The sequence below is a fragment of the Fusarium proliferatum genome, assembly GCF_900067095.1.
Source record: "Fusarium proliferatum ET1 genome assembly, contig: FPRO_scaffold003, whole genome shotgun sequence".
NCBI classification, from domain to species: Eukaryota; Fungi; Ascomycota; class Sordariomycetes; order Hypocreales; family Nectriaceae; genus Fusarium; species Fusarium proliferatum.
Genome location: NW_022194792.1, coordinates 4,033,453 through 4,057,817, shown reverse-complemented (window position 1 = coordinate 4,057,817; position 24,365 = coordinate 4,033,453). Strand labels below are relative to the sequence as shown.

The 24,365-nt window shown below is 48.9% G+C and overlaps 12 protein-coding genes across 12 annotated transcripts; 6 read left to right on the top strand and 6 right to left on the bottom strand.

The window, feature by feature from the left end:
* Positions 1-5: 5 nt before the first annotated feature.
* On the top strand, positions 6-2,787 carry FPRO_05679 (uncharacterized protein; the record flags this gene model as incomplete). Its single annotated transcript, XM_031229491.1, has 10 exons — positions 6-312; positions 367-495; positions 545-653; positions 709-941; positions 1,002-1,148; positions 1,208-1,496; positions 1,553-1,726; positions 1,772-2,084; positions 2,134-2,473; positions 2,522-2,787. 10 exons carry the CDS (start codon positions 6-8, stop codon positions 2,785-2,787), a joined length of 2,307 nt encoding a protein of 768 aa, XP_031079722.1.
* Positions 2,788-2,835: 48 nt separating this feature from the next.
* FPRO_05680 (uncharacterized protein) lies at positions 2,836-3,749 on the bottom strand (the record flags this gene model as incomplete). Its single annotated transcript, XM_031229490.1, has 2 exons — positions 2,836-3,142; positions 3,202-3,749. 2 exons carry the CDS (start codon positions 3,747-3,749, stop codon positions 2,836-2,838), a joined length of 855 nt encoding a protein of 284 aa, XP_031079721.1.
* Positions 3,750-4,577: 828 nt separating this feature from the next.
* Positions 4,578-6,626, top strand: FPRO_05681 (uncharacterized protein; the record flags this gene model as incomplete). The annotated part of the gene is made up of 1 exon (XM_031229489.1): positions 4,578-6,626. One exon carries the CDS (start codon positions 4,578-4,580, stop codon positions 6,624-6,626), a length of 2,049 nt encoding a protein of 682 aa, XP_031079720.1.
* A 366-nt stretch (positions 6,627-6,992) lies between these two features.
* Positions 6,993-7,520, top strand: FPRO_05682 (uncharacterized protein; the record flags this gene model as incomplete). The annotated part of the gene is made up of 1 exon (XM_031229488.1): positions 6,993-7,520. The coding sequence occupies one exon, from the start codon at positions 6,993-6,995 to the stop codon at positions 7,518-7,520; it is 528 nt and encodes a 175-aa protein (XP_031079719.1).
* Positions 7,521-8,220: 700 nt separating this feature from the next.
* On the top strand, positions 8,221-8,709 carry FPRO_05683 (uncharacterized protein; the record flags this gene model as incomplete). The annotated part of the gene is made up of 1 exon (XM_031229487.1): positions 8,221-8,709. The coding sequence occupies one exon, from the start codon at positions 8,221-8,223 to the stop codon at positions 8,707-8,709; it is 489 nt and encodes a 162-aa protein (XP_031079718.1).
* Positions 8,710-9,116: 407 nt separating this feature from the next.
* FPRO_05684 (related to SAM-dependent methyltransferases) lies at positions 9,117-10,271 on the bottom strand (the record flags this gene model as incomplete). The annotated part of the gene is made up of 1 exon (XM_031229486.1): positions 9,117-10,271. The coding sequence occupies one exon, from the start codon at positions 10,269-10,271 to the stop codon at positions 9,117-9,119; it is 1,155 nt and encodes a 384-aa protein (XP_031079717.1).
* A 722-nt stretch (positions 10,272-10,993) lies between these two features.
* FPRO_05685 (uncharacterized protein) lies at positions 10,994-11,916 on the bottom strand (the record flags this gene model as incomplete). Its single annotated transcript, XM_031229485.1, has 2 exons — positions 10,994-11,124; positions 11,169-11,916. 2 exons carry the CDS (start codon positions 11,914-11,916, stop codon positions 10,994-10,996), a joined length of 879 nt encoding a protein of 292 aa, XP_031079716.1.
* A 748-nt stretch (positions 11,917-12,664) lies between these two features.
* FPRO_05686 (uncharacterized protein) lies at positions 12,665-13,798 on the top strand (the record flags this gene model as incomplete). The annotated part of the gene is made up of 2 exons (XM_031229482.1): positions 12,665-12,847; positions 12,893-13,798. 2 exons carry the CDS (start codon positions 12,665-12,667, stop codon positions 13,796-13,798), a joined length of 1,089 nt encoding a protein of 362 aa, XP_031079715.1.
* Positions 13,799-14,103: 305 nt separating this feature from the next.
* Positions 14,104-14,877, bottom strand: FPRO_05687 (uncharacterized protein; the record flags this gene model as incomplete). The annotated part of the gene is made up of 1 exon (XM_031229481.1): positions 14,104-14,877. The coding sequence occupies one exon, from the start codon at positions 14,875-14,877 to the stop codon at positions 14,104-14,106; it is 774 nt and encodes a 257-aa protein (XP_031079714.1).
* Positions 14,878-15,670: 793 nt separating this feature from the next.
* FPRO_05688 (uncharacterized protein) lies at positions 15,671-16,918 on the top strand (the record flags this gene model as incomplete). Its single annotated transcript, XM_031229480.1, has 1 exon — positions 15,671-16,918. The coding sequence occupies one exon, from the start codon at positions 15,671-15,673 to the stop codon at positions 16,916-16,918; it is 1,248 nt and encodes a 415-aa protein (XP_031079713.1).
* Positions 16,919-17,077: 159 nt separating this feature from the next.
* On the bottom strand, positions 17,078-22,973 carry FPRO_05689 (uncharacterized protein; the record flags this gene model as incomplete). The annotated part of the gene is made up of 11 exons (XM_031229479.1): positions 17,078-17,432; positions 17,480-18,986; positions 19,034-21,190; positions 21,243-21,677; positions 21,724-21,862; positions 21,933-22,163; positions 22,219-22,284; positions 22,333-22,392; positions 22,443-22,680; positions 22,740-22,824; positions 22,883-22,973. 11 exons carry the CDS (start codon positions 22,971-22,973, stop codon positions 17,078-17,080), a joined length of 5,364 nt encoding a protein of 1,787 aa, XP_031079712.1.
* A 388-nt stretch (positions 22,974-23,361) lies between these two features.
* On the bottom strand, positions 23,362-24,246 carry FPRO_05690 (uncharacterized protein; the record flags this gene model as incomplete). The annotated part of the gene is made up of 1 exon (XM_031229478.1): positions 23,362-24,246. One exon carries the CDS (start codon positions 24,244-24,246, stop codon positions 23,362-23,364), a length of 885 nt encoding a protein of 294 aa, XP_031079711.1.
* Between the last annotated feature and the right edge of the window lie 119 nt (positions 24,247-24,365).

The following is a 24,365-nucleotide window of genomic DNA, read 5'->3' as shown; positions in this document are numbered from 1 at the left end:
CAATCATGAACGCCCTACATCCAATCGAATCAGAGCATGGAGATGCGAAGAAGGTCTTTGATGAACTGACAGACGAAATTCTCAATGTCTCGGACCGGATTTTCCTACCTGCGTCGCCTATCGATGACCAGGCAACTTTCACACTCAGCGAGATGACTGTAATGAGAAATCCCGGGTCCGATTCGTTTCCCGGCGAAGTAGTTATCTGCCCTAAGGCTTGCTTCCAAGATATTGCGATAGAGAAACCAAAAGTCCTCAAGTATCGGTGCTGCTGTGTAGGCGAACCGCATGCCGACCACTTGACCTACAAGCGTGAGTGACCCAAGCATAAAACTTTCTGAGGATAGAAGCTGATTTTACAACAAGTCATCAAAGGGAAGAGCCTTCTCACAGAGGAGCTACATCTTAATGGGCTGCGCAAATGGTTTATTCTGGCAGTGAAGCCGGAACCACAAACGCTGGTCATTGTGAGATTGTCGGAAGTATCACCCATATGTAACGCCGATCCCTCGAGCCTGTTAGCTGTTGGGCTAAGTTCTCATAGATTACAGAGAGATTGAAACCGTATCAGAGAACATTCGTTCTCGGGGATTATCTACGAAGCGTGTTCTTGGCTTGACAGTCGGGTCCGGAACGGTGGAGATGATACGGAAGTAAGTTGATACCGTAAGATACCTTTAACTTCTCTTGGAAGCTGACTTGTATAAGTGGCTGGGGATTTCCTTCTGCCAAAATAGTGAAAGTAACTCTTCACTCGTCCAATACCACAACCTTACTTCCAAGGCCCTCACGTGTCGGGCTAAAACACTTTGGCGTATTACAATCTCCCTATACCGGGGAGGACGCAGGTAAAGGTGTTTTGACAGGTTTGATGCCTCAGTCCTACTTCTGTATTGTTTCAAAAGGGTCTCCCTCGGGCGAGGACGCCTGGGAAGTGCGAGGTTAGTCTCACTGCTATAGGCGGATTGGTGTTGGTGCTGCTACTAACAAGCACGCTATAGTTCACTTAGATACGCGAATATGTCACGTAACCAACCCTCTCGGTAGGCTTGTTATCACTCTGAAGAATATAGCATTGCCTCAAGCTATTGCCCCAGGGAAGCAGGGAACTGAGGACAATGTTGACTTTTACTTCGATCTACGTGAAGGTCAGTCACTCTAACAATGCCACGCTGTCTCGGAGAACTGACTGTTTTACCGATGATAGAGGCAGATTTGTTCGCCGCGTACCTGAAAGTTGCTCAAGACAGAATGCGAGAGCTGTTCATTCATGGACCTTTGGAAAACGAACAAATCGTGGATTCTCGGTTGCTTCATCCTGATTACCGTCAAAGTACCCAGGCTGAAAGTTGGAGGGAGCCTCCGATTCCTGCCGAGGATGACACACGAGCAAAGATTAGATGTACCTTGGTAGCAACAAAGGAAGATGGAGAGCAGAGATACAGGGCAATTGTGTCGCGAGAGGGATACGCTGATGGTGTTTGTGTCAACTGCATGTACTTCCCTACCACATTCAATCTATGCACCTCAAAGCTGACACAGTGACAGTCAGGAACAGAGTGCAACAGATATCTCAAAGAGGCCTACTGAAGTCCCTTCGGGATCTTGGCATATGGATAAGCGATTATGACGAGAGCGGCAAGTCCATTGTCTCCCAGATGAGCTGGGAGGAACTCACTCGACGAGGGATCAAGTCCCGAAACCTAAGAGCAACATTCATCAAGAGGTAAGTATCCCACAGAAGTTTTCGACAGACAACTTACGTTGAAAGCGAAAACGAACGTACGGCGGGCGATTGGCTCGACGAAGTAGACGACCTGATCAGAGCTATGCGAGGTGACAGAAATGACCGCTATGAGCGAGTAAAGATCGCCATCATTGACTCTGGCCTCCATGACAGGGAAAGAAGTCGTTACCGAGCTGAGTATAAAGACTTTACTGGCGCTCCTACAAACGACTCGTGGCACGGTACTTGCTGTGCTGGGATTATTCAGGGAATGTATGAGGAGGCTAGGCTATACATCGCAAGAGGTTTTGAACGGGACCATGCCGATGAGATTGAAGGACCCCTTCGAATGGCGAGAGTTTGTTACTACCATACTCAATCTAGCTGCTTACGCTGACATCTTTAAGGCTATTCACTGGGCTATCGAGCCACCACGCTCAGTTGACATCATCAGTATCTCAGCTGGTTTCCGTAACTACTCCAAGGAACTCGACGACGCCGTGACGAGAGCCAAAGCTGCTGGTGTTCTGGTGATAGCTGCAGCATCAAACTGGCAAAACACAAACACAGTCGCTTTCCCAGCACGACATAATCTCAGCACCATGTGCATTTACTCTACCAATACTGGCAATCAAGGCTCAAGCTTTAATCCGGAACCGCGTGCTGATACACAAAACTTTGCGATCCTGGGCGAGGGTTTTCAGCATCCGGATCAAAGGAGGAATGAGCGCATGAGCGGAACGTCAAGTAAGAGCGCTGTCTTCTCGAGATATCATATGTACTGATTGTGAACAGTGGCTACAGCTGTAGCTGCAGGGCTTGCTGCGAGGATAGTGGACTTTGCACGACAGAAGGATAACAAAGAGTCCATCTTTAGAGCACAAGATGTCGGCAAATTGCCTGGCATGCTTGCGATCTTCAGCGCCATGTCGAAGCCAGCAGGCAGTCTGAGATACATATCACCGCTTGAGTTGTTGCCTTTGAGGCATGGCGTCAGTCGGGAAGCAGATAGACATCGTGTGAGAGAAGTTATATCACAAGCTATGGAGAGGGCAAACTAGAGAAGCGTTCGAATTATATAACAGTAGAGACTTACATCGAGAATAAGCCTAGTTACCCGCATTTTCACCTAGAACAAGAACCTCATCAAGCTTATCATCCTCCACGATTGTGAAGCCCTCCAACCCTTCGTCGTGCAACACACTCGCAATATTTAGCTCACTCTCATCCCCAGCTGCAAAGGTAGCCCTCTTAGTGTACGGACCCACAGACCAGTCCTTTGCTAGTAAGCCTTTGTGGATCTTGGCGAGGCGGATAGCCCAGATGAAATCTCCAGGGTGCTCTCCAGAGACTCTCTGGGAGGCGATGCGTTTGTTAGTGGCTGTAGCTCTCATTGTAGCAACTAGCGGAAGGTCCCTGAATATCGTCAGCTTTAATCAGAGCTTACTTTCATGGGTTCTTCATGGAGAACGTACAGTTCTGGACCAATGTCAGCTGCAATGTTGGTCTCCTCCTGTGCTTCCCGTTTCCCCGCACGGGCGACTTTGATGCCTGTGATCATAAACACCGACCACGAGACCTTTCCCTTAACATGCGCTTTGAGCTCATCTTGCTCCAGACAATCCCTAATATACCCCTTCGTAGGCTGTACTATATACGTATCCAACCGATCATACTCCTCATGGCTCTCTACAGTCTTCATAAACGCAAACTGCAGACTCGCTTTGGCTGTGACGCCTGCAGCTGCAAGTATCGGCGCGCCCGCAGCGAGATTTGTGCCCGGAGACTTTAATCTGGTATCGTCCCATGTGAAGTTTAGGATGCTGCTGCAAAAGGGGCGCATGAGTGGAGGAAAGGGGAGGATTGAACCATGGTTGAGAGGGAAGTCGAGGGCTTTGAGGTTGGAGATGAAGTGGCCTAGACAGAGAGGGGCAGTGGAATCGTCGCCGTCGCCATGGAGGATGGCGTCCTCTGGGGAAGGGGGATAATCGGTTTGGCGGAGCTTGAACCAGACTTTTTCCATTTTTTTCGTTGCCAAGATGTAAGAGGCGGGATGATGGATCTCATGGATAGCCTGGTTATGGAGCTGAATGGAATGCAATTGTGAGGCCTCTTGGGGACAACAAGGCTGTGCTGTGCCACCTGGCATAGCCAATTCGCCATCGCCTCTGCGTCAACTCTGCGTCGATCCTGTGTTATCTGCTATAGCACTGCCTTTATTGCCTCTCAAACTTCCAACTCTTTTCACGTAAGACCAAACCTCAAGTTAGTTGTTTTCGGCTACAGATCGAGAAGACTGGTGATTGCCCTAGTACAGCATTTCAAAATGATCCGACCCTTGAGATTCATCTTACTGCAGGTAAGCTGCATCATGACTCAGTCCACCCCAATTGAGTAGGCATTGCGATAGTGCATGTAGTCGGAATAAGTTAGCATAATGAGTCGCATACCGTGTCTGTAGGGCTGATGCAGCGGAGTCCTTCAACTACATCTGATCTCTCCATCGCGATGGTTTTAGCGGTTCAGTCAGTGAGCCGCTGTGGATATCCCGTCATTGTACGCGCTAACCAATCGGATGATTGACCTACGCTTACTCCAGTGAGTCGATCAGTGAGTCAACGTTATTTCTCACTAGACATCAGAAAGCCAATGAAGCCGAGTTCATGATGTAATGAGAATTGATTCTTTCAATCGAACATCGGATCACACACTGAACACTTCCTATTTAAGATCATAATCTCGTGGCCTTCCAATAGTTCTCGCCTCAGAACACAGCGTCTCCAAGCTTGAGTCCGTCCCCCAAAACAACCCCTCACTGTGCTCTCAGCACACAATTCACTCTCCCGCAATCATGAACCAATCCACGACTCCAGGCTTCGACAAAGCCTTCGCCCAAACCCTCTGCGATCTCCAAGTCCCCAAAGTCATCAAATTCTCCCCTAATGGCCGACAAATCTTATACTCCACCAGTCTCATCGGTGGCCACCGCAAAGGCAAGACCGCCCTCTCAACACTCTGGATCGCATCATCCACCGAACCAAACTCTTCTCGCCAACTAACGTCCGGTCTCTTCAACGACACTGAGCCAAAATGGCATCCTGATGGAAATAGAATTGCTTTTCTGTCAGATCGTGCCAAGGTTGGTGAATCTTCGGCGATTTACATGCTCAGGATGGATGGTGGTGACGCGATACCTATAACCGATGTTGAGAATGGGGAGGATATTGAGAGCTTTTTGTTTTCGCCTGATGGCAAGACTATTGCGTATGTTTCACCGGATGAGAAATCTGAGGAGGAGAAGGAAAAGAGTGAGAAAGACGATCCTGATCCTGAAGTCTGGGGCGAGAAATGGGATTTTGCAAGATTAAGGCTTGTTGATGTTGAATCTCATGAGACAAAGGTTCTCGTTGGCGGTGAGACTCACGTTGGCGAGTTTTGTTGGAGTCCCGATGGCAAGAAGATTGCTTTTATGAGTACAGAGAACCCTCATATCGAAGAGGCGATGTTGACGGGCACGACTATCTCAACAGTTGATGTCGAGACTGGCGAGGTCACAGAGCTCTGTAAGATCATGAACGAACCGTATGATCTTATCTGGGCGCCAGATGGACAGGTTTATTTCATCACAGGTGTGCCTGCTGATAAAGATTCTGGAGGAAGAGCTGTCTACAAAACTGATCCCAAGGCCGACACTGGGGACTTCGCAAAGGTTGCATGTGGTGTCGATGATGATGCCGGAGGTCTTCATGTCGTTGGTGACAAAGTCCTTGTGAACCGTCAGGTTAGGCTCGTTGATGTGATCAGCGAAGTAGGAGGCGACGATCTGTTCGATGAGGAGAAGGAGTTCTGGGTATATGATATTTTCATCGGCCAAGAGACTGGGACTTCGACTCTTGCAGCAAGCTTGTCAGATGTTGGAACCCCTTATGACATCTTCGTTATCGAGAAAGGCAAAGAGAAGATCAAGATTTCCAACCACGGAAAGCCACTTACAGACAGATCCCTCGGTTCATGCACAGTTCTCACCTGTCGTTCCACCGACGATGAAGTCGAACTCGACGGTCTCTACCTCACCCCAACTTCCAAAGCAAACTCCAACAAGACCCCAGCTGAGCCCCTCCCAACATTCGTCCTCATCCACGGGGGCCCAACATCTCGCGACACCGATACCTTCGATACGACATGTTTCAACTGGGCTCCATACATCCTGTCAAAAGGCTACGGCATTCTCCTCCCTCAGTATCGCGGCTCAAGCGGTCGCGGAGAAAAGTTTGCTTCGTACAGTATGGGAGGGCAGGGGAAGTATGACTACGCTGATGTGGTGGCTATCACTGATAACGCTATCAAGAAGGGCTTTGCAGATCCAAAGAAGCTTATTGTCGGGGGATGGAGTCAAGGTGGTCTCTTGACGTATCTGTGTAGTGTGCGTAATGGTCTCCATGGTCTTGGGTGGCGCTTCAACGCAGCTATCGCCGGAGCAGGTGTCTGCGATATTGAAAGTCTTGCGCTTACAGCTGATCTCGGATCAACGTATGAAATCGAACTTGCGGGTGGCGATACGATCTGGACTCTCAACCGCGACGATACAAGAAATCGACAAGGCAGTGCGCTCTGGGAAGTTTCCAGTGCAGTAAAACATACGCAAGAAACAGGGAAGATGGTTATCCCGCCCATGCTGATTCTTCATGGTGATAAAGATGAGCGATGTCCGTTTTCACAGGCGGAGGGGTTTAGGAGGGCGTTGAGGCAGTGGGGGTTGAAGTGTGAGTTTGTCAAGTTTCCCGGAGAGGGGCATGGGATTGAGCAGCAGAGGTATTGGTTTGATATGTTTGAGAGGATTGGGAGGTGGTGTGATACGTATATTGGGGATGGACAGGAGGTGAAGCTGGCGATGAGATGAAGTGCCAGTGTTAGTATGCAGCTGAGAATGATTCAGTTGTTGCCAAGGCCCTTGTCTGTTTTCTCAGTGGTATTGAGGGCATTCCCTTTTGTTATACATGTTCATAGCGCTCAGACGCGAACACAATGACAGTGGCAGAAACCTCTTCTCGCAGTGTCTCGACACCTGAACAGTGAACACTCTGACTCTACTATTCACTCTAGTATTTCCCTTCATAAGAAACCAAGCTCACTCGTAGAACCCAACCTCAACTCAAACCTTTCATCTACCTCCAACGTCTCCATCTCAGAAACAATTCAGCATCTACCATCACAGCAAACCAAACACTCTTCGTCACAACAGTTGTAAACAATTCATATCACCATCATGCCTCACCCCCTTCTTCAGACCGAGACTGATCACACCGCCCCTGAGCCTTCCAACATCTCAACCACTACCTCCAGCTCCCCCAAGCCCAACCCAATCTATCTTCGCTCCTTTCTCCGCTACGCCATCGGCACCGCCGCAACATCCACCAACGAATCCATCACCATACGCGTCATGAAGCACGACCCTGTCCTCAACACCTACAACCTCATCCCCATGGCACAATCACGCCTCAGAAAGCCCGGCGATATCGAAGTCGTCGTCATCACCGCCGAGGAAATGGTCAAGATGCCTGACCGCTTTGGAGGCAAGATCACAAAGGAAACCACGACCCGCACTGGTCCGAGTCTCGCCGAGATTCCTGTCTTTGGATACACGGTTCCTGAGTTTGAGGGTCTGAAGGAGCAGGGGCTTGAGGTTCTTGCGTGGAGAGTTTTTGGGAGTGGGGATAAGGTATTTATGGATGCGGATGGGTATGGACTTCCAGGAGTGTCGGGCATGGTTCAGGCTTGGTTCGAGCGTATCTGAGTGAGAAAGGTCGGTCTTGGAGTTATGAAGGACTTGGTTGTGAGTATGTAGGTGCTTGTGATTCTGTGCGATGTGCTGGGTGATGACCTTGGCGAGTGTACATTGAGGAAGATGTGGCTTTGGCAGGAATAGCATCAGTGTGACGGTACTTAGCAGCCATATACTATGAAGAATGATAACCAGTTGCCGAGAACGTCTCGTCTCGTTCCATCTTTTGAAACAATGAAGCCTAAGAACGCATTACACCTTTAAGACACCATGAAATAGTGCATCACGGCGCTTGCATTTTAAACAAGTAAGCCTCTGCTTTTGGCGCGCCTACTGAGTTCCAAGGCACGGGATCCTAAAGAATACCTCATGTGTCAACCCGTAATAGCTAATGTAATAGTTTAAGTTATATATAAATCAAGGTTCTAAGACCTGCAAATAAGAAGTGCTTTATGATAAACAAGACTGTTTCCTTATTTACTTTATAGGTTCTTATTTTGAACAAGGGTTTCCGCGCTTAGACACTATAGGAACGGATAATCTGGACCATAGATTTCCCGACACGTGTACTTGCGTTGTGATTTGTTGTTGGTGGCGCTTTATCCTCAGCTCATCAGCCTCAAGTCGACATTTAGCAGTTAAATTTTTCTCAGAGCGCCAAAACTTGACATAAATTCTCAATCTCGAAATCCGTATACTGCACGCTCATACCATGGCCTCTCAGGAGACTGTCTCCGAGAGCCCGTCAAAAAACATCCATGAATTCCTCCAACGTCATCCTCAGGTCGGCAGAGGCGCCGCTGGGAAAGCCGAACTGGACAATCTCCACCAGGGCCGCGAAACATTCTGCATCAACTGCAAGATCTTCGATAACGCTGTTCTTCACCGAGACTATGATTGTGATTCTATGAAACTCGTCTTGGCCTACGTCTACGTCAACGATGAGCAGGCTGTGGAGGACTCTGTAAAGGACGCTGAAGTCTTGGTTTGTGATTGTGGTGTTGGGAGGGAGGAAGGGCCTGATCATCATCTCCATGAGTTTATGAGGGTTGCGGAACCGGATTGTAAGGTTCATAGGGAGGGGGATTCAAATCTGGAGTGTAAGGATTGTCGACCTCTGTGGTTTGGGAGTAATTGTCGCGGGGTGAAGGGGTGTGATCGAGGATGGCTTTGGGGCATGGGTGTTAGTTGGGCGGGATAAGATGCGGAGGACGTCATTGTTGAGAGGATATTGCAGGTTGTCGTACTATTCTCATGACCAGGTTGGGGAATGATTCTTGATGAGGAAGCTGGATGCAATCTATTCTTAGTTGAGTGACGCTTCAATGGTCAGGGCTGTTTTGACAGGAACTGCTTCTATGCCTTTGTATGGAGCTCTTAGCCTCAACTCTCGGTAGATCTATGGGTTCTTGTCCAAGTCCTATGAGGATTTATGCCTCATCATTGGGAAAGCTCTGATCTGCAAGGTTTTGAGTCTTCTAGGCCTGTCTCTCGACATAGTCTAAGCGTCTAAGTGTATTCTCATATCTATCGTGCTTTGTATCTAGTTGTATCCCAAGTCTATCCTTCTTTATGCAGTGTCGCTGAAAACAAATACGTAACTCTACGTCATGCCCAACCAATTCTAAAAAGCTCATAATGACTCTCATCACCCCTCCCAACACCACTCCTCTTATCCAACGTCTGCCTCTCCAAAATATCCAACCTCCTTCCATCCTTCCCCCGCAGTCTATCTCTCTCCGCAAAAGCAGCTTCAACAGTATCCCCAATCCCCGCAAACTTCCCATTCGGTCGTATCGTAACCAATAACCAGAAAACACCATCATCTGCAAGAAGGCGTGTTGCGCAATCACGTAGCCAGCGTGCGTGCTCGGGAGCGTATACTACGTCTGTGGCGAAAAGCATGTTTGCAGGGATGTCGAAGGGGGCGGTATTGGAGAAATCGGCCCAGTCGAGGGGCGATGCTTGTACGGGAGAGGGGGAAGGGTAGTTGATGGATATATTGGACTCGAGATTTGAGAGAACGGCTGGGTGGTAGTCTGTCGCGATGATTTTGGAGTCGTTGATGCCGAGTGCAGGAATGAGTTTTCCAAGGACGAGGCTTACGAGCCCGGTGCCTGCACCAAGCTCGACAATGCGATTATGCTCGGCAGCATCAAGGTTTGTCAGACCGAATCTTTGTGGATCTGTACACATGAGATCCGAAAAGACGATCGAGGCACCCCAACTTTGAAGTCCAACGTCTTCAAAGTCTGTATCATTCGTCCCAGCGAGTCCATCGTTCAGTTGAACAGAAATTTGCTTCGTCTCCGCCCCGGGGACATTGCCCTCAAACGAAAATTCCCTTAAAAACGGAGAGTTCTGGTCATCTTCATCCAAGGCACTGGCGAAAAGTGACTCAAAAATATACGCCGCCTGGTCCAGCGCCCGCTGACTCTCTTCCTCCGATGAAAAAATCTCCAAACCTTCAACGCGCGAGATAAAACCCGTCAACCAGCGCTCAGAAAAGGATTTCTCATGGACGTCCGCCCGAATAGTCGCAGGTGTCAGTTCCGCCTCGTCATCTTCGTTCCCAGAGGTATATCCCGAATCCACCTCGGCAAAAGCATGCTTCACATCCCCCAACTCCTTCGAAAAAGGAAACGATAAAGGACAGTAAATAGCCGCCAAGTAATGCAGCGCGTTGAAAATATCTGCCTCGGAGCGTTGAGAGAGCGTGAACAAAGGCGGTAAGCTGCTCGACGGCAGCGCGAGGGTGCTCATCTTAACCCAGTCTGCAGTAATTAAAGATCGTGGAGTAAAACAGGGAGTGGAATCCGGGGAGAAAGAAAAGATAAGAGAAGGAGAAAAATATTAAAGTGGGTGGCGGGACGCTATCTTGAAATAGGTCTAAGCCCGGAACTTGAAGCTATCGTGAATGAAAAAAAAATCTTGCTGATAAGTTAGAGTCCCCACGTGGGTCCACTGTTAGGTTGGCGTTAGAAGGTTTCGGGGGCTTCCATATGCCTGAGCATCATGCACTAAATTTGACTGACAGTGCTGAAATGTCGGTATGGATGTGGGTCTTTTTGCCCTAGCGTATCGGTGTTTGGTTCCGATCACCTGGTTAAGGTTGGAGAGTTCATGATTGAGGTGACATGACTCACGGAACCAAAGCCCAGACCCAATAGAATTGTGTAGGATTTCGATGACTTTTCGCCTTAGAAAGTAACTGAGCCAAGATTTCACTTTTTACGAAGAGTTCGCCGCGTGCAACACTTCGGCCCTCCCTCCAGGTTAGCTTACTGGATGACCAAGACTGCTGTGTATTGTAATGACCGGACTAATTCGTTCTTATTATTGTGCTGTTTCTTCTAAGGGGTCTGAATATCGACTAGCCAAGACAGACACCACCACTTGACAATAACGAAAGATCTGACAAAAATAACAAGTTCCGTTATCCATATCAACAGCCTTCAACAGCAACCACTTGGTCGAATCCATTTTTACAATGGTTTTCGGCCCCAAATAAAACGCATGGGAAAGTAAGCCCCTATGTCCTTCAGCTCTGTCTCTAGATCTTGCACAAGGCTGTCCAGCGTCTCATCCGGCAACGGCCTCAAAGAAGGAATCAAGCCTATCACGATTAGTTGTGACCCCTCAGATCGTATCCAGACTCACCCTTAGCACCCGCCGCAAACCCCTTTGCGATGATCAAATCCGCTCCAACCCCCAATCTCCCCAACTCCTCATCCGTATTTCTCTTACCGACCGCCCTCATAGCAGTCATCTCGTGTACGTCTTCCAATCCAGCTTCAACCAACCAAGACTTCATCTTTGGCGCTTCGAGAGGATCTAGGCCCGAGGCTTGGCAAACTGCCCTGATACACGCAAACATATCGTGATATCTCGGGTTCTCAGTCTCAGTAGTTGGACAGATACGGTCGCAGTCGCCGATTTGCATCCATCCACCTGGTTTGAGAAGTTTGATGTGCTCATTCACCACGGCGCGTTGAGCTGAGCTGGAACCAGCGGCGATGAGAATCATGCGCATGTTGATGAGATCAAAAGACTCGTGCCATAGTTCCGGTGGAGGATCCTTGATATCTTGTTTTACATAGCTGATACCTTGCGTAGTTGTATTTGGGAAGAAGGACGTATTGATATCAGTGCCAATGAAGGTATGTTCACCTTGAGCTGGTTTAGCAACTAAAGACTGAACCTCACGCATCCAGAGACCATCCGCAGTCCCAACATCGAGTATAGCTTGAGGTTGCGTCGAGAAGTCAATCGACGGGAATATTAATTTCCCCTCTGCTGCCTGCTTGAAACCGAGATGATAAATTGTCAGGCGGCCTATGTCGCTGCTCACATCTTGATCCTGGGCTTTGAGATACCACTCTGGTGTTGAGTATACGGCGTCTGACATTTTAAGTTGCTTGAGATTTGTGAATGAGTCAGTAAGGTGAAGTTAAAGGATGACGCTTGAGTAAGATACTTTGCTTATCTTTTGTCGCGTTTGATGGCACGTGCCTGCTGAGCGGCGCAGCCATTGCTTGCGTCATTGCAGACTTTTTCGAGGGAGTGACAGCCAATTGAAGTTTTGCATAGTGTTCTAGACAGGTGATATCAGCCCTATCAATGAAGCTAAGTGCAGTTCCCGACTCCTAGGACGATCCATATTTGTGGACATGTGTCCCCATCTGAGCTTGATAGAGAACTTTATGTCACAACGTGTGGATGTGCTTGGTGGCCTTATAAATTAGCTTGACGGTTTGAGCTTAAGTTCGCACGGCACCACGAGCGCGATCGTCGAGCAGTGCATCTTGAGGCCGGTCTCAAAAGCTCTGAGCTATAGAATATACGAAATTATTATTCTTGCAATCGCTTGGGAAGATATCATCAATGTCGCTGCACTTGAAACCTGGATTTTGTCTTTAGTATATCGCAATAATTGTTATAAAGGTCTTTGCCTTATCATGAATCTTCCAAATCGCTCGCTCAGATAGAAGAACCTTCTTTAAACCTTGATACTCGGATAAATTACAGCTGAATGCCCTCCACAACACGAAGCTCAAAATTCCCCTGCAAATCCCCTTGCTATGCTCAATACCTTCACCTTCACGGCGTCCAACACGCTAGTAAACCAGCTTTCACTGACCTCTATGCCATAAGCCATGGCGAAGAACTGGGTGAAGCAGAAGCCCTGGCTACCCAAAGACATGGGGCCAAAGCTCCATCCCTTCGATGGCAATCTAATGGATCCTAACGCCATATTCCTCAAAGCCCTCGACGTCGACTCTGCCCACGGCGTCGTCGTGAAGGCACGGATCGGCCGCCATCTCTACGCCATAAAATTCGTAAGTCGTCATACTCCCTCAATACATCATTCTAATAGCGCGCAGTTCACCACTCCTCAAGAGGATATCAACACCAGAGACATCTACGGCCACAAGGGATCATGGAGCTGCTGTGACGGATTTGACTGGTATTTCTCACCGTTTGAGAATGAGTGTCGAGCTTTCGGTAGACTGAAGGAGCAGAAAGCCGAGTCCATCGCTGTCAAAGTCTATGGATGGGTTGCTCTCACGGCAAGACAGATTAGAAGAAAACTCGCTGCTGCAGGTGCCCAAAAGTTAAACGGATTTCCGCCCGGGCTACTCTACGGTATTGTCAAAGACTGGGTCGAAATGACTCCGTACCATGACTCGAAGCAACGGGATATGTATGACCAGATGGTAGCGGTGAAGTACTTCGCCAGGATGCTCAAAGATCTGCACAAGCTTCATTTCCTGGGAATCGTCATTCGCGACTTGAAACCAGATCAGTACATCGACGGCATACTTATCGATCTAAGCCTCGCCTCTACAGTTCCCCATCCCTACGGTCCCACGGCTGAAGGCCCCGAAAGTCCCTGGCAACCACGCTGGACGTACGAAAGCCTCGCAGCATACGATCTATATAACTTCCAGGTGCATGTCATTGACTTCTGGAGGTATAACCAAAAGTTCTGGTTCAGCAAACGGACGCGAAACGGGGTACAAACAAAGTGCAATGTTGACGCGTATCCGGCTGCTAGGTGCAAGAAACGCTGCTTCACGCACACGAAACAGTTCGTGCCGCTTTTGAATTACTATGAGGAGGTGTTGGCGATGGTGACGAAGCCGATGTATGATCCGCTGGACTTTTTGAGGAGAAATCCCGGGTATCCGGTGCGTATTGCCCAGTTTGGGGTTCCGGCGAGAGGGCCGCCGCCGCTGCCGACACCGAGACGGACGTTTACACAGATCGGTTGTTGTGCTGTTATGTAGCGTGAGCCTTATGTTAGTCATTGAGAAATCGGTATTGAATAGATTGTGAGCGTTGATCGGTGAGCATCTGGGCTAAAGGCTTGGACAGCGAATTTGATATGATCTACATGAGATGTATCCGATCAATCTAGCGTCTCTTTATCCAAGAAAGACTGTTGAGTGGCGCGTATGCGCTAGACACAGCATGGCCTACTAGTGTAATCCAATCCAGGCACCTCGTTCAAAAGTCCCGCGGTAATGCAGTGAATATGTTATTTCCAGAAATATGTTCAAGTGAAGTAATGAATAGAGCGCATTAGCACATCTTATGCCATGTTTACACCAAGGAAACCACCCAACCCAACTGCCACAACTCCCCAGCTCCAAGAAGTGATAGATCCCGCCGAACACCCATCGTCGTCATTGTTCTTCTTCTTCGTAGGGCTCGCGGATGAACTGCCACTATCGTCATCATCATCGGCTGCAGATCCAGAACCGCTCTTGGACCCGCTGCTGGAACCACTGCTGTCATCACCACTGCTTCCACTACTTCCGCTACTTCCACTGTCTCCAGAGTCCGAACTTCCATGGGGAGTCTTCCTCTTGCAAAGCTTGTTGCTCGCTGTCTCTGTTGCTTTAGAAGCTGTTGATTTGGCACTCGTGGTCTTCCTCTTATTAAGATCAACAAAAGTGATAGGCGTCATCCAGCGTTCACTCTCCGACGAAGGAATCGTTCGCGACTGCACGGACTCAGTCTGAGTAGCGGTAATGGTTGCGCAGACTGCTGAGCCTGAGCCCAGGGAGCAGTCATATGTTGTTGAGCTGACAGCAAGATTCATGCTCGACTCTTCGTAAGTCACGGTAATACCGTGAAAGTCTCCATCGCAAGAGTATGAAGTGCCGAAGTTTGTCTGGCAAGCAAGGAGATATTCAGTCTTTGATCCAGTCTCCGTAATAAGGGAGGCGTAAATATTTGTTGCACTCCCAGTTTTTCTCTGAGGTAAGAAGACTGTTTCAGTAGAGTATTTGGTGGTACTCTTTGCCGCATCAGCCATGTACGGCGCGACAGCGAGAAGACCGATGGTAATCGAAGACCGCATAATGGTGTTTGTAGGTCTGGCTGAGAGAATTAAGTCTACTGAAAGTCGGGAAATGAGCTGAATATTTATCCTCAACCCAATTCAACCTCAGGAACCATGTCGTCCAATAATCAGTGGCATTCCCCTGCAACGCCACTGGCAACCCTTGCTTACAACTCAGCCCTGGGGAACAGGGGTAAGCGAGTGAATCATCTCGTCTAACAAGCTTGTTTGGTGGCAGTTTATGCTTGTTTTCCGCAGCCACTACCATCCCGTTATGGTATTTCAAAAGAGGCGTGGTATCAAAGGGGTAATTGATCCTCAAATGATGGAATTGAGGTAGCCCGCATCTGTGATAGCCAGCTTGGTCTGACCAAGTTTGTCGACGTGGCTGTCTGCTATCCATTCAGAAAGGGGATATAGGGACCTTATGAATCGCTGGTGTGCATAGCCTACGTCAATCAATTACCTATTCCCCGATATTCACCGCCATGCCTTTGCGGGATCTTGGCGGGTTGTCGCTATTCAGCCCTATCATTTCGCTAGGCATCCTCTGTATCAGAACATGGATCACCGAGGCTATGGTAATCCCCCCTCGTGTATATCGCTCGATTGAGTAGGTGTTTTTACGATTGCAATCCTTTTGCAGAGGATTCGCCTCAACTGCAACTTCACGTACCATTGCCATCGAACCGAGGCCTCCAGGTTCAGTCGCCCCACTCCGAGATGATAATCCGAGCCGATGAGCTGAGCTTCAATGACGTAGAGTAGCTGATTAACTCTAACTTCGTGATAACCTCACTTCAAACTCAAAATGGCAGACACAAGCTCCCGACGTGCCGCCGAGGTTCTCTTAGAGCCTATAGGCTTGAAGATCACATCATTCCAAGAGATTCAGTCACTGTGGGCAGGATACGGCCATATCTGCGCACTCACCGCAAAACCAAAGGACGCTGAAACAGCTGGCAGAGTGCGCAAGTACCTGCATGCAGCCGAGTCGAACAATACGTTCTTCTTGATCCTAAAGCTTATATCGCCGCCGCCTGGTCCCACAGATGAAGGCCATCTGCGGAAGATATTGAGTTACGACGTTGAGCAGTATTTTTACGAACATGTTGCTCCTCAATTGGATGACGACGTCGCAGTAGCTCACTGTCTGACCTCAAGCTGGAAATCAAAACATGAAGATGGAGAATTACGGGGCCTCACTGCTACGATTCTTACCGATTTGAGAGTCAAATTTCCTGTAGAAGGAGGGAAGCGATCTGTTCTGAATCCCCGACAAGCTGAATCTGCTCTAGAATGGCTTGCCAGGTTTCACAGCAACTCTTGGAAATTTCTCCCCGCAAAATTAGACGAGTATCTCCTCCCTCCTCTGGATGAGTACAAAAGACGAAATGCGGGTCAACCTGGAGGAAGCAAGTTGTGGTTGAACGGAGGATACACTTATCTCGCGACTCGACGTACAGAGTACAAGTCTCTTGCTGGCGATACATACTCCGAGTGGTCAGATGCATTTTGCGCGCCTTTTCAAGGATCGGGTAAGTCTACTGCCGAAGTGGTAGCTGACTTCCTCACACCAACCGGTCGGCCTTTCGAGACGTTGATTCATGGCGATGTCAAGTCTGAGAATCTCTTCACTACGGAGTCGGGAGATGATGTCTGCTTCTTCGACTTTCAATACGTCGGCCTCGGACTGGGAGTCTGCGATTTGGCCAAGTTATTCACATGCTCTGTCCCTCTCGATATGCTAACCGACTGTCCATCCCTTCCTGAAGAAATGGACATGGACCGGGGTGAAAAGGCTTTATTGTATCTCTACCATGAGACATTGTTGAGCCGCCAACCTTCTGATAAAGAGCCCTTGGACTATGATTGGGATACTCTTGTTCGGCATTGGGAGTGCGCCCTTGTTGATTGGTGTCGCTTCCAAGCATCGTGGGGATTCTGGGGAAATACGGAGTGGCTTGAGGCGAGAGTTAGACATATTCTTAAAGATGCTGGTTGGAGAGAGTGGCTGCAGAAGGAAGTTTCAGATACAGGAAGATCTTCAAGCTTATAAACGATAGACAAATAGATCTGAGTTGACCAGTATGCTCACCATTACAGCGCATGCTATCTGACAAGACTCACCAATCTGCTAGGCTGAAGAGTCCTATCCGGGACACTCTTGTCAAGCTCAGTTTGGATATATTTAACAGATTCGGCACCGCCTACACATCTATTCTGAGACCTCGCTATCAAAGTCTTCGTAGGGGATTTCCTCTAGGTCCAACAGCACATCCTGATCGCCAATACCATCATCCAAACTAATCTCCTGAACATCCTCATCCTTGGGAACATCATCTTCAACCCACTCACTCCCACATCGAACAAACGACGAATGTTCAGGATGTATCTTGTCAGCATTCCTGTGGCATTTGAAACAAAGACTGAAGTCAAAGCAAATCTGACAGTCGAAGAAAATACCATGAGACTCGATCAAACAACAATCACAGTAGTGAGACTCTGGAGCACTACCCCGTTTTCTGGACCTGATTTTCATATGAGTTGGCTGGTCTATTAAGTCTTCGACGCTAGAACATATTAGCTTTTATTAGTGTGGATAGTAGGAAGTGCTTACAAGTCGGCGTGGTGATAGTATGCCACCTCACAGACTGTCCAATCTCTGTCAACACCGCACCCCTTGATACCAGGATCAGCTCCATGCTTCAAGAGGAATGCTATCATAACACTGGCCGAACCCTCGCCCTCGAGCTGTCGATTCCAGATCCGTGCTGCACGAGCAGCCCAGAGCAGTGGTGTCCAACCATCATCGTCCTTCACATCAATCCCAACACCAACCCTCTCAGAGCGTTCTAGCACTACCTCCAACAGTTGGACATCCTCTGTCATCACAGCATAGTGTAAAGGTACTCGGCCAGCCACATCCCTAACCGCAAAGTCCGAGTCAGGAATCTCCAGGAGGTTGACAACCGCAAGAGAATTATAGCACGCCAGATGGACTGCCTTGCGATTCAAGGAGTCCTGATCTTGGGGCGAGGTGTCTGAGTTGAGGAGCAGTTTGATAGTATCGGCTGGGCAAGATAGACATGCTGAGATGAGAGGGTATTGGAATAAACCCCCTGTAGTCCTTGGGTTTGCTCCGTTCACGAGGAGAAGAGCGATGATGTCGCTGGCTAGGGGAGATGACAGTAGGTCGCTGCGGAGTGTTGCTGATATCAGGGGTGTTCCATACAGCCCTTCGCAGCATGAATTGATGTCCATGTCGTGGTCTATCAGTGACCGAACCATAGCCAGTGATCCAAACCTACACGCCTCGTGAAGCGCTGAGACCCTTTGCTGGGACGTTATAAAGTTCTGCGTCAGTAGCGAAGGCTCCTTTTTCAGCATATAGAAGAACACATCATCCATCTCAGCCCCAATAGCCATAATCAATGGCGTATTCTTATCAGAATTCAACACGTCTAGTCTTCCACCAGCGTTGACAACAAGTCGGACCGTCTCGAGGGTTGTGAATCTGGAAATGCAGTGAAGTGCCGTATTCTCCTTCTTGTCTCTTATTTCCAGATCAGGATTGTATTCGAGAATCTTGCGGATCATGGCACTGTGCACATTAAGCTTGATAGCACTCGCCAGTAGTGATTCGCCCTTCTCATTGGTATTGTTGACGTCAACGCCAGCTTCGAGCATCGCCTCAACAATCCCAATGTACCCGTCAGAGATCGCCATGCGTAAATCCCCGTAGATCGCGGCTGCATTGATATCAGGCTTAGTCTTGGCGTCAAGAAGAACTTGAACAGTGGCGAGATGGTTTGAACAAATGGCAAAGTTCAGTGCTGTTCGTGAGTCTGCGTTGCCCTTGTTGATGTCTGCGCCGTGCTCGAGAAGGATACGAACTATCTCAGGATGGGGACACGCTTCGTGTAGCGGCGTGGTTTTGTTTTCGTGGTAGATGACGTTCACGTCTGCCTTTGCACCCACTAGCCACTGTACCATGTTTGTATGTCCGCCGCTTACCGCAGAGCCTATCACTGGGATTCCGTCCGAGTCTCGAGCATCGGGGTCTGCTCCCTTCTCAATAAGATACTGGACAATCTCAGGACGGTTCCAGTCGACGGCCACTTGCACTATAAAAAGTTAGTACTGTGTCCCGTTAGACATATCAAATACGTACTCGGTGTGCGTGACCATCCGTCATCAGGTGGCGCTTCACGCTTGTCTATCGTGGCTTTGTTCTCGATGAGCAGCTTGACGATATCCAAGTCTCCCTCAGAAATCGCCTGGATAAGGGGCGTATTAACTTTATCGGGCGTCAGATCTGGATCAGCATTGCTCTCCAGCAACATCTTGCAAATATCAAGCCTTCTAGCCTGAATAGCCATCCTCAACGCCGTGTCACCCTTCGGGGTAACAATGTTGGGGTTAAAGCCATGGCTGAGAAGAAGCGCCAGACACCTCTTATTCTCGTTCTCGACAGCGAGATTTACCGGGTGTAAGTCTGGCTCATACTCCATGCGCTCAATCTCGTCCTTACGCGAGAGCATGACCTCTAGAGTAGTAAAATCTCCCCAAATAACAGCTATTTCCAAGGCCGAGCGGTCCACCAAGTCTCTGTCGGCTATGGAAACACCGCATGAGAGCAAGAACTCGACTGTGTCGCCAGAAGACCACCGGGCGGCTACATGCAGCGGAGTATATCCCTGTATATTCTTAGCTGATGGGCTTGCTCCTGCATCGACAAGCAGCTTGGCGATGTTCACATGGGAGTTGATCAATGTTGTGTAGATGAAGCTACTGCCGTTAGGGGTCGTGCCTTTTGTGGGTTCAGGCCCTACTCCCAGTTCGAGTAATTTGGTGACAACATCAATCATTCCTGACCTGACTGCTCTGTGCATTGGCATCATAAGCCAATCATATGGGCCGGAAGTATGCTCATCAGGCTCAAGGTTTGTAGCCTCCTGATCGTCCCTTGTCACCTCTGCCGGTGGATGTTCTTGGATAATGTTCTTCTCCTGATTCTCCACTACCTTGAGCTTCTCTTCAGACTCTTCTGCCTTCAGGGGGGATTTTAAAGACTCAGGTAACCCCTTGACAAGCTCCCTGAGTGCTTCATCGTTGTATGATAGGCTTACAACTCTGGCAGCTTCATGTAGATGGTCATCCCCAACATCGAGACCATCTGAGTATGAGCCCATTAGATCCCTGATGACTGTGTCGTGTCCCGCTCTGCAAGCCTCAACCAATGCCTGACCTCTGTCATCGGCCATGTCTTTGTTTCTTTCGACAAGCGCTTCTACAACAGTTGCAAGGCCCAAGTGAGCTGCAACAGGAAGAGCCTTGACATTTGCTGGCGAAGGCTTCAGTTGAATATTGGATAAAGCGAAAAGTGACTTGGTCCAGAATCGAAATAATAAGTCGTTCTCAAACAAGTCCAAGATTTCTGTTTCGGATTTCCCTGTCATATGCCAGTGTTTGGGCCAGAATTCAAGAATATAGGGAATAGACTGGATCGCATCTTCTGGCCTCCTAGCTGCATCTTGGATATAGGCTATGCAAGCCTGCAGCACCCTCTCATGGCAGCCAGTCTCAGATACATCATACCACAACTCTTCACTGCTGGTAGAGCTGTGGCTTTTAAGCCATGAGCGGGTAGCCGGGTGTCTGAATCTGATCTCTCCATTCACAGAAGTGATCAGCCCGTGAAAATGGCGTCGGATATCAACTGAAGCTGGGCGTGTAGTTTCACTCCCCCTTAAGTGAAACCACACAACATCAGAGACGCGGCAGAACTCATCATATAGCAGAGGCCTGTAACAAACCAGAAGCCAAGACAGCAGAAAGTTGGCCCAGGGTCGAAGAGCCTCGGTAATGTCTTCTAGTATCTCTGTAAAGAGTAGAGCTGGTGTGAGGGTTTTGTCGAGCAGTGTTTTGGCACGAGCGATTTTCTCCGTATCTGATCCGAGCCACTCAACGACCAACTCGCTCAGATCATAGTCATCTTCACAACTTGAGAGTATGCGTTGTACATCTTGATGCAGGTCAGTCCCAGCACAGGCCCCCAGCTGACTTATGACTCGAGATGCTCTGGTCTTGACAGGAAATGACGCAGGCTTCTTGGGACGGCACTCAATAGTCTTAACGAGCTCTTGAGGAAACTTCGATAACATAGAGGCAATATCCATGTCTCCTTTCGTTCCTTTTGTCGTGGTTATCAACATCCTGAAACAATTTTCGCTCCTGGAAAGAAGTTTGTGAATCTCGGAAAGAAACCATATCGAAGACTCGTCACATTCATCAAGGCATCCCAGGACGTAGAAACCAGCCTGTAGAGCTGTAGCAAGTTAGCTTCTTCAAGTAATCGTTTTGGCTCGGTCTCTACTTACCCTTTGTGCCCTGTATATCCCACAGCTCGCTAAACAAATTTGTTCGGTGCAGCGCTTCGCATCTGACAAATGTATCCAATGGTCTGCTCACGAAACTGCCAGTCTGCATTCTGTTGCTTAGGAATCGTGCAAGAAATGTCCGCAGCATAGCGTCACAGTTGTTGAACCGAGTATCATGAGCGTCGAACTTCATGTACAGCAACGGATCGTATATGCCGCTTCTGTTCTTGTCCAGAAAGTAGCTTGCGTTCTCGGTTTCTGCCTCGGTACCAGAAGAACATCTCATATGCATTATGAGCGCTTCTTTTTGCTTTGGTAATTCAAGGAGATCTGAGTTGTGCCAGTCTTCGTCGACTTTCTGATATGGCTGAACTGGCGAGGCTTGACTGATCATTTTACGAAGAGCTACATGCTGGTCGTCTGTCAAGTCTCCCACTAGCAACAATGTTAACGATTGTCTTCTGGTCAATGAATAACCTACTAAGCCAGTCTCCGTCCGCGAGATCATTCACCGGGTGGTACCCATCTTCTGTGGCAAGGATCAAATCACAGTTTGATTTCTCCATCTTCACCACTCGCTCGAACGGAATGGCCATGGTGGACATGCAGAGAGGGAAGATCTTTGTCAGTGTAATTAGCAACCAGTAGCCTCACAGATCTTGTCATATTGCCAAGCTGTTATACACGAACCTGTTGTGCTGGGTACAGGTGGCGATTAGAAACCACGTTGATGAAGTTGACCTGAGTAAGCATCTGGGTACCGAGAAACGCGTCGTTCACTTTAATGGTTGTCTCTGTGAGACTTTTGGCGTATCCAACCATATGGCCAGACCATTTCTGATGTTGCTGGGCCATCAATCGTAACACAGCCTCCTCCAAGAGGCCAAAGGAGGAATATCTATGTGGATAGCCGAAGAAATACTATCAGTTCCCAGTCAGCGCAACCCACAGAGTACACCTGACCCGAGCTTCATACCATAGCACGTGTACAATACAGTATATCAGCGTACTTGTCGTGGGCGCTAGAAGCCAGCGCCATCGCCTACGTCGATTAGCTCCAGTTCCAGCCCGCCACTGCAAGAGTGCTTACCGCCTTCACGATAGTCCCTCCAACATCGTGAGAAAAGAAATGTATCGGCCGTCTAGTCTCCTTTGAGACATGAGTTAGTAGCGTCGGGGAAACTAATCAAGGTGACAAACCATGATCTCGGATGTCCGCAGCTTTCGAAGAGCTTCCAAAAGAGCTTCCGCCTCTTGATAGACACCGCAGGGAGTGTAGTATCTCCCAGCCTCGATATCTGTACGATAACCGTAGGACAATATTCGTCCTTTGTTCTCTGATGCGCCAGCAAGGGCTTTGTTGATCCATATTGTGTCAGATCCTTCAGTTGTCCACGAATTTGGACTTGAACCATAGATTCCGTGAACAAGAATGACACTACAAAGCCATGCAGTCAGTAGTCAGTAACACCTGTGAACCGATTCGCCAGTACTCACTCAAAAGGAACAACTGGGGTCTCATGATTTGAAGCGTCATCAGGGTTCGGCTCCTGTTCTCCATCTTGGATTACATTCAAACCGACTTTGCGAAGCTGTCAGTATATACTACATTCACAATGAGACTCCTTCAAGTGACTTACACTTCTGAAACTGCTCGTCATGGTTCTCATCCACTGCTGTCTGGATCTCCAAAGCAGGTTTCTCAACCTCGGGAACCACTATCTCGACCATGGTCACAACAGAACAGAGCGTCCAGCTCTGCTGGTTGAGATCAGGCTTCTCACCGATAACACAAATCAAGTATCGCTGGGCACTCAAAGCCTACTGCGAGAGCCTCACAAAGATTGAACAAGAGATTGTCCTTCCAAAGAGGGGGAGGCACACTAGGCACGGACATACTTCCAGGCGGCGCTGCCGATAATCAGTGTGACTAGTTTGCGAGGTGCAGGTATCCCCATGATCCCTGTATCTTACATGCATATCCCTGCCCTAAGCCTTTGGGCGGGCACGGGCCGATTCGGGATGGTCTGTGACTCAGTGAGGCTACAAGTAATGGGTTGATAGAATGATTACTCCCACAGACTGACTAAATCTATCACCAAATATCCATTCCAGAGTCTTATTTAACAGCAAATGGAGCCTCTACAGCCATCCTCACTTTGCACAATTCGTTCAAATCAACACTCGCCAAGTCTTTGGCACCGTAAGACCTCCCCTTCTTACTAGGCCCCCCTGTCTCTCTAGGATTGAAAAGAATCGGGTCATCCAATGGAATCTTTGAAAGCCTGCGTTCCCACCCGGTGACCCAGTCAACGTCAGCTTGCAGTGTGACCTCAGCGTTAAACCGCTCATCTGCAGCTCGTCGCACAAGAATCGCAGTCGTTACTGAATCCGGCACGCCCGTCTTACGGCGCTCGTTCTCCTGCAGATTCCACACTGCCACTGTCGACTCGCCCGAGTTCTTTTCCGTACTGAGGTTTATGCCGCCTGTAATGGTAGTCGCACCGGTGACATCCCTGCTGTACGATCTTTCGAGACTTGCTGTAGCACCGGCCTCGAGGAGTGGTACGCCTGAAGCACCCAGGTTTAACTGACCGCCGCGCGTTGTCGTCTCTGTGTCGGTGGTCGGTATCACTGTCCAGCGTTCCTCGGGCGCAATGGCATCTACCTCGAGATACGAATCGTCCGTGGCGAAGAACTCGATTTCGACTCTGGCTCGGATGACTCTTCGTGAGCTCTTCTGAGGGTCAAAGCGGAAACGGAAAACCATGAGTGTGGCTTTGTCTCCTCCTTCGCTATATGATCCGTGTATGACTGAGAGCAGCTCAACGCGAGTATGGATGCTGCCGCTGGTGCGTTCAATGATGTTGCGTCTCTCCCAGTCGCTCATCGAGGCATTTTCAGTTCGTACAGTGTCATCTTCACCGATGACCTGGTGCTCCAAAGGTGTTTCGAAGACCAAGAGCGGCTCATGTGCCTGGTCGTAACTTTGTGAGGTTGCCATCACTGTCAAGATTCTGATATGTACTGATACTGTGAGGATATAGTACCTTTAAGTGTCTGATTCATTACGCGATAATTCAAACCTTTATTCCTCGCGAGGCCTTCCTCTCGCTCACAAGG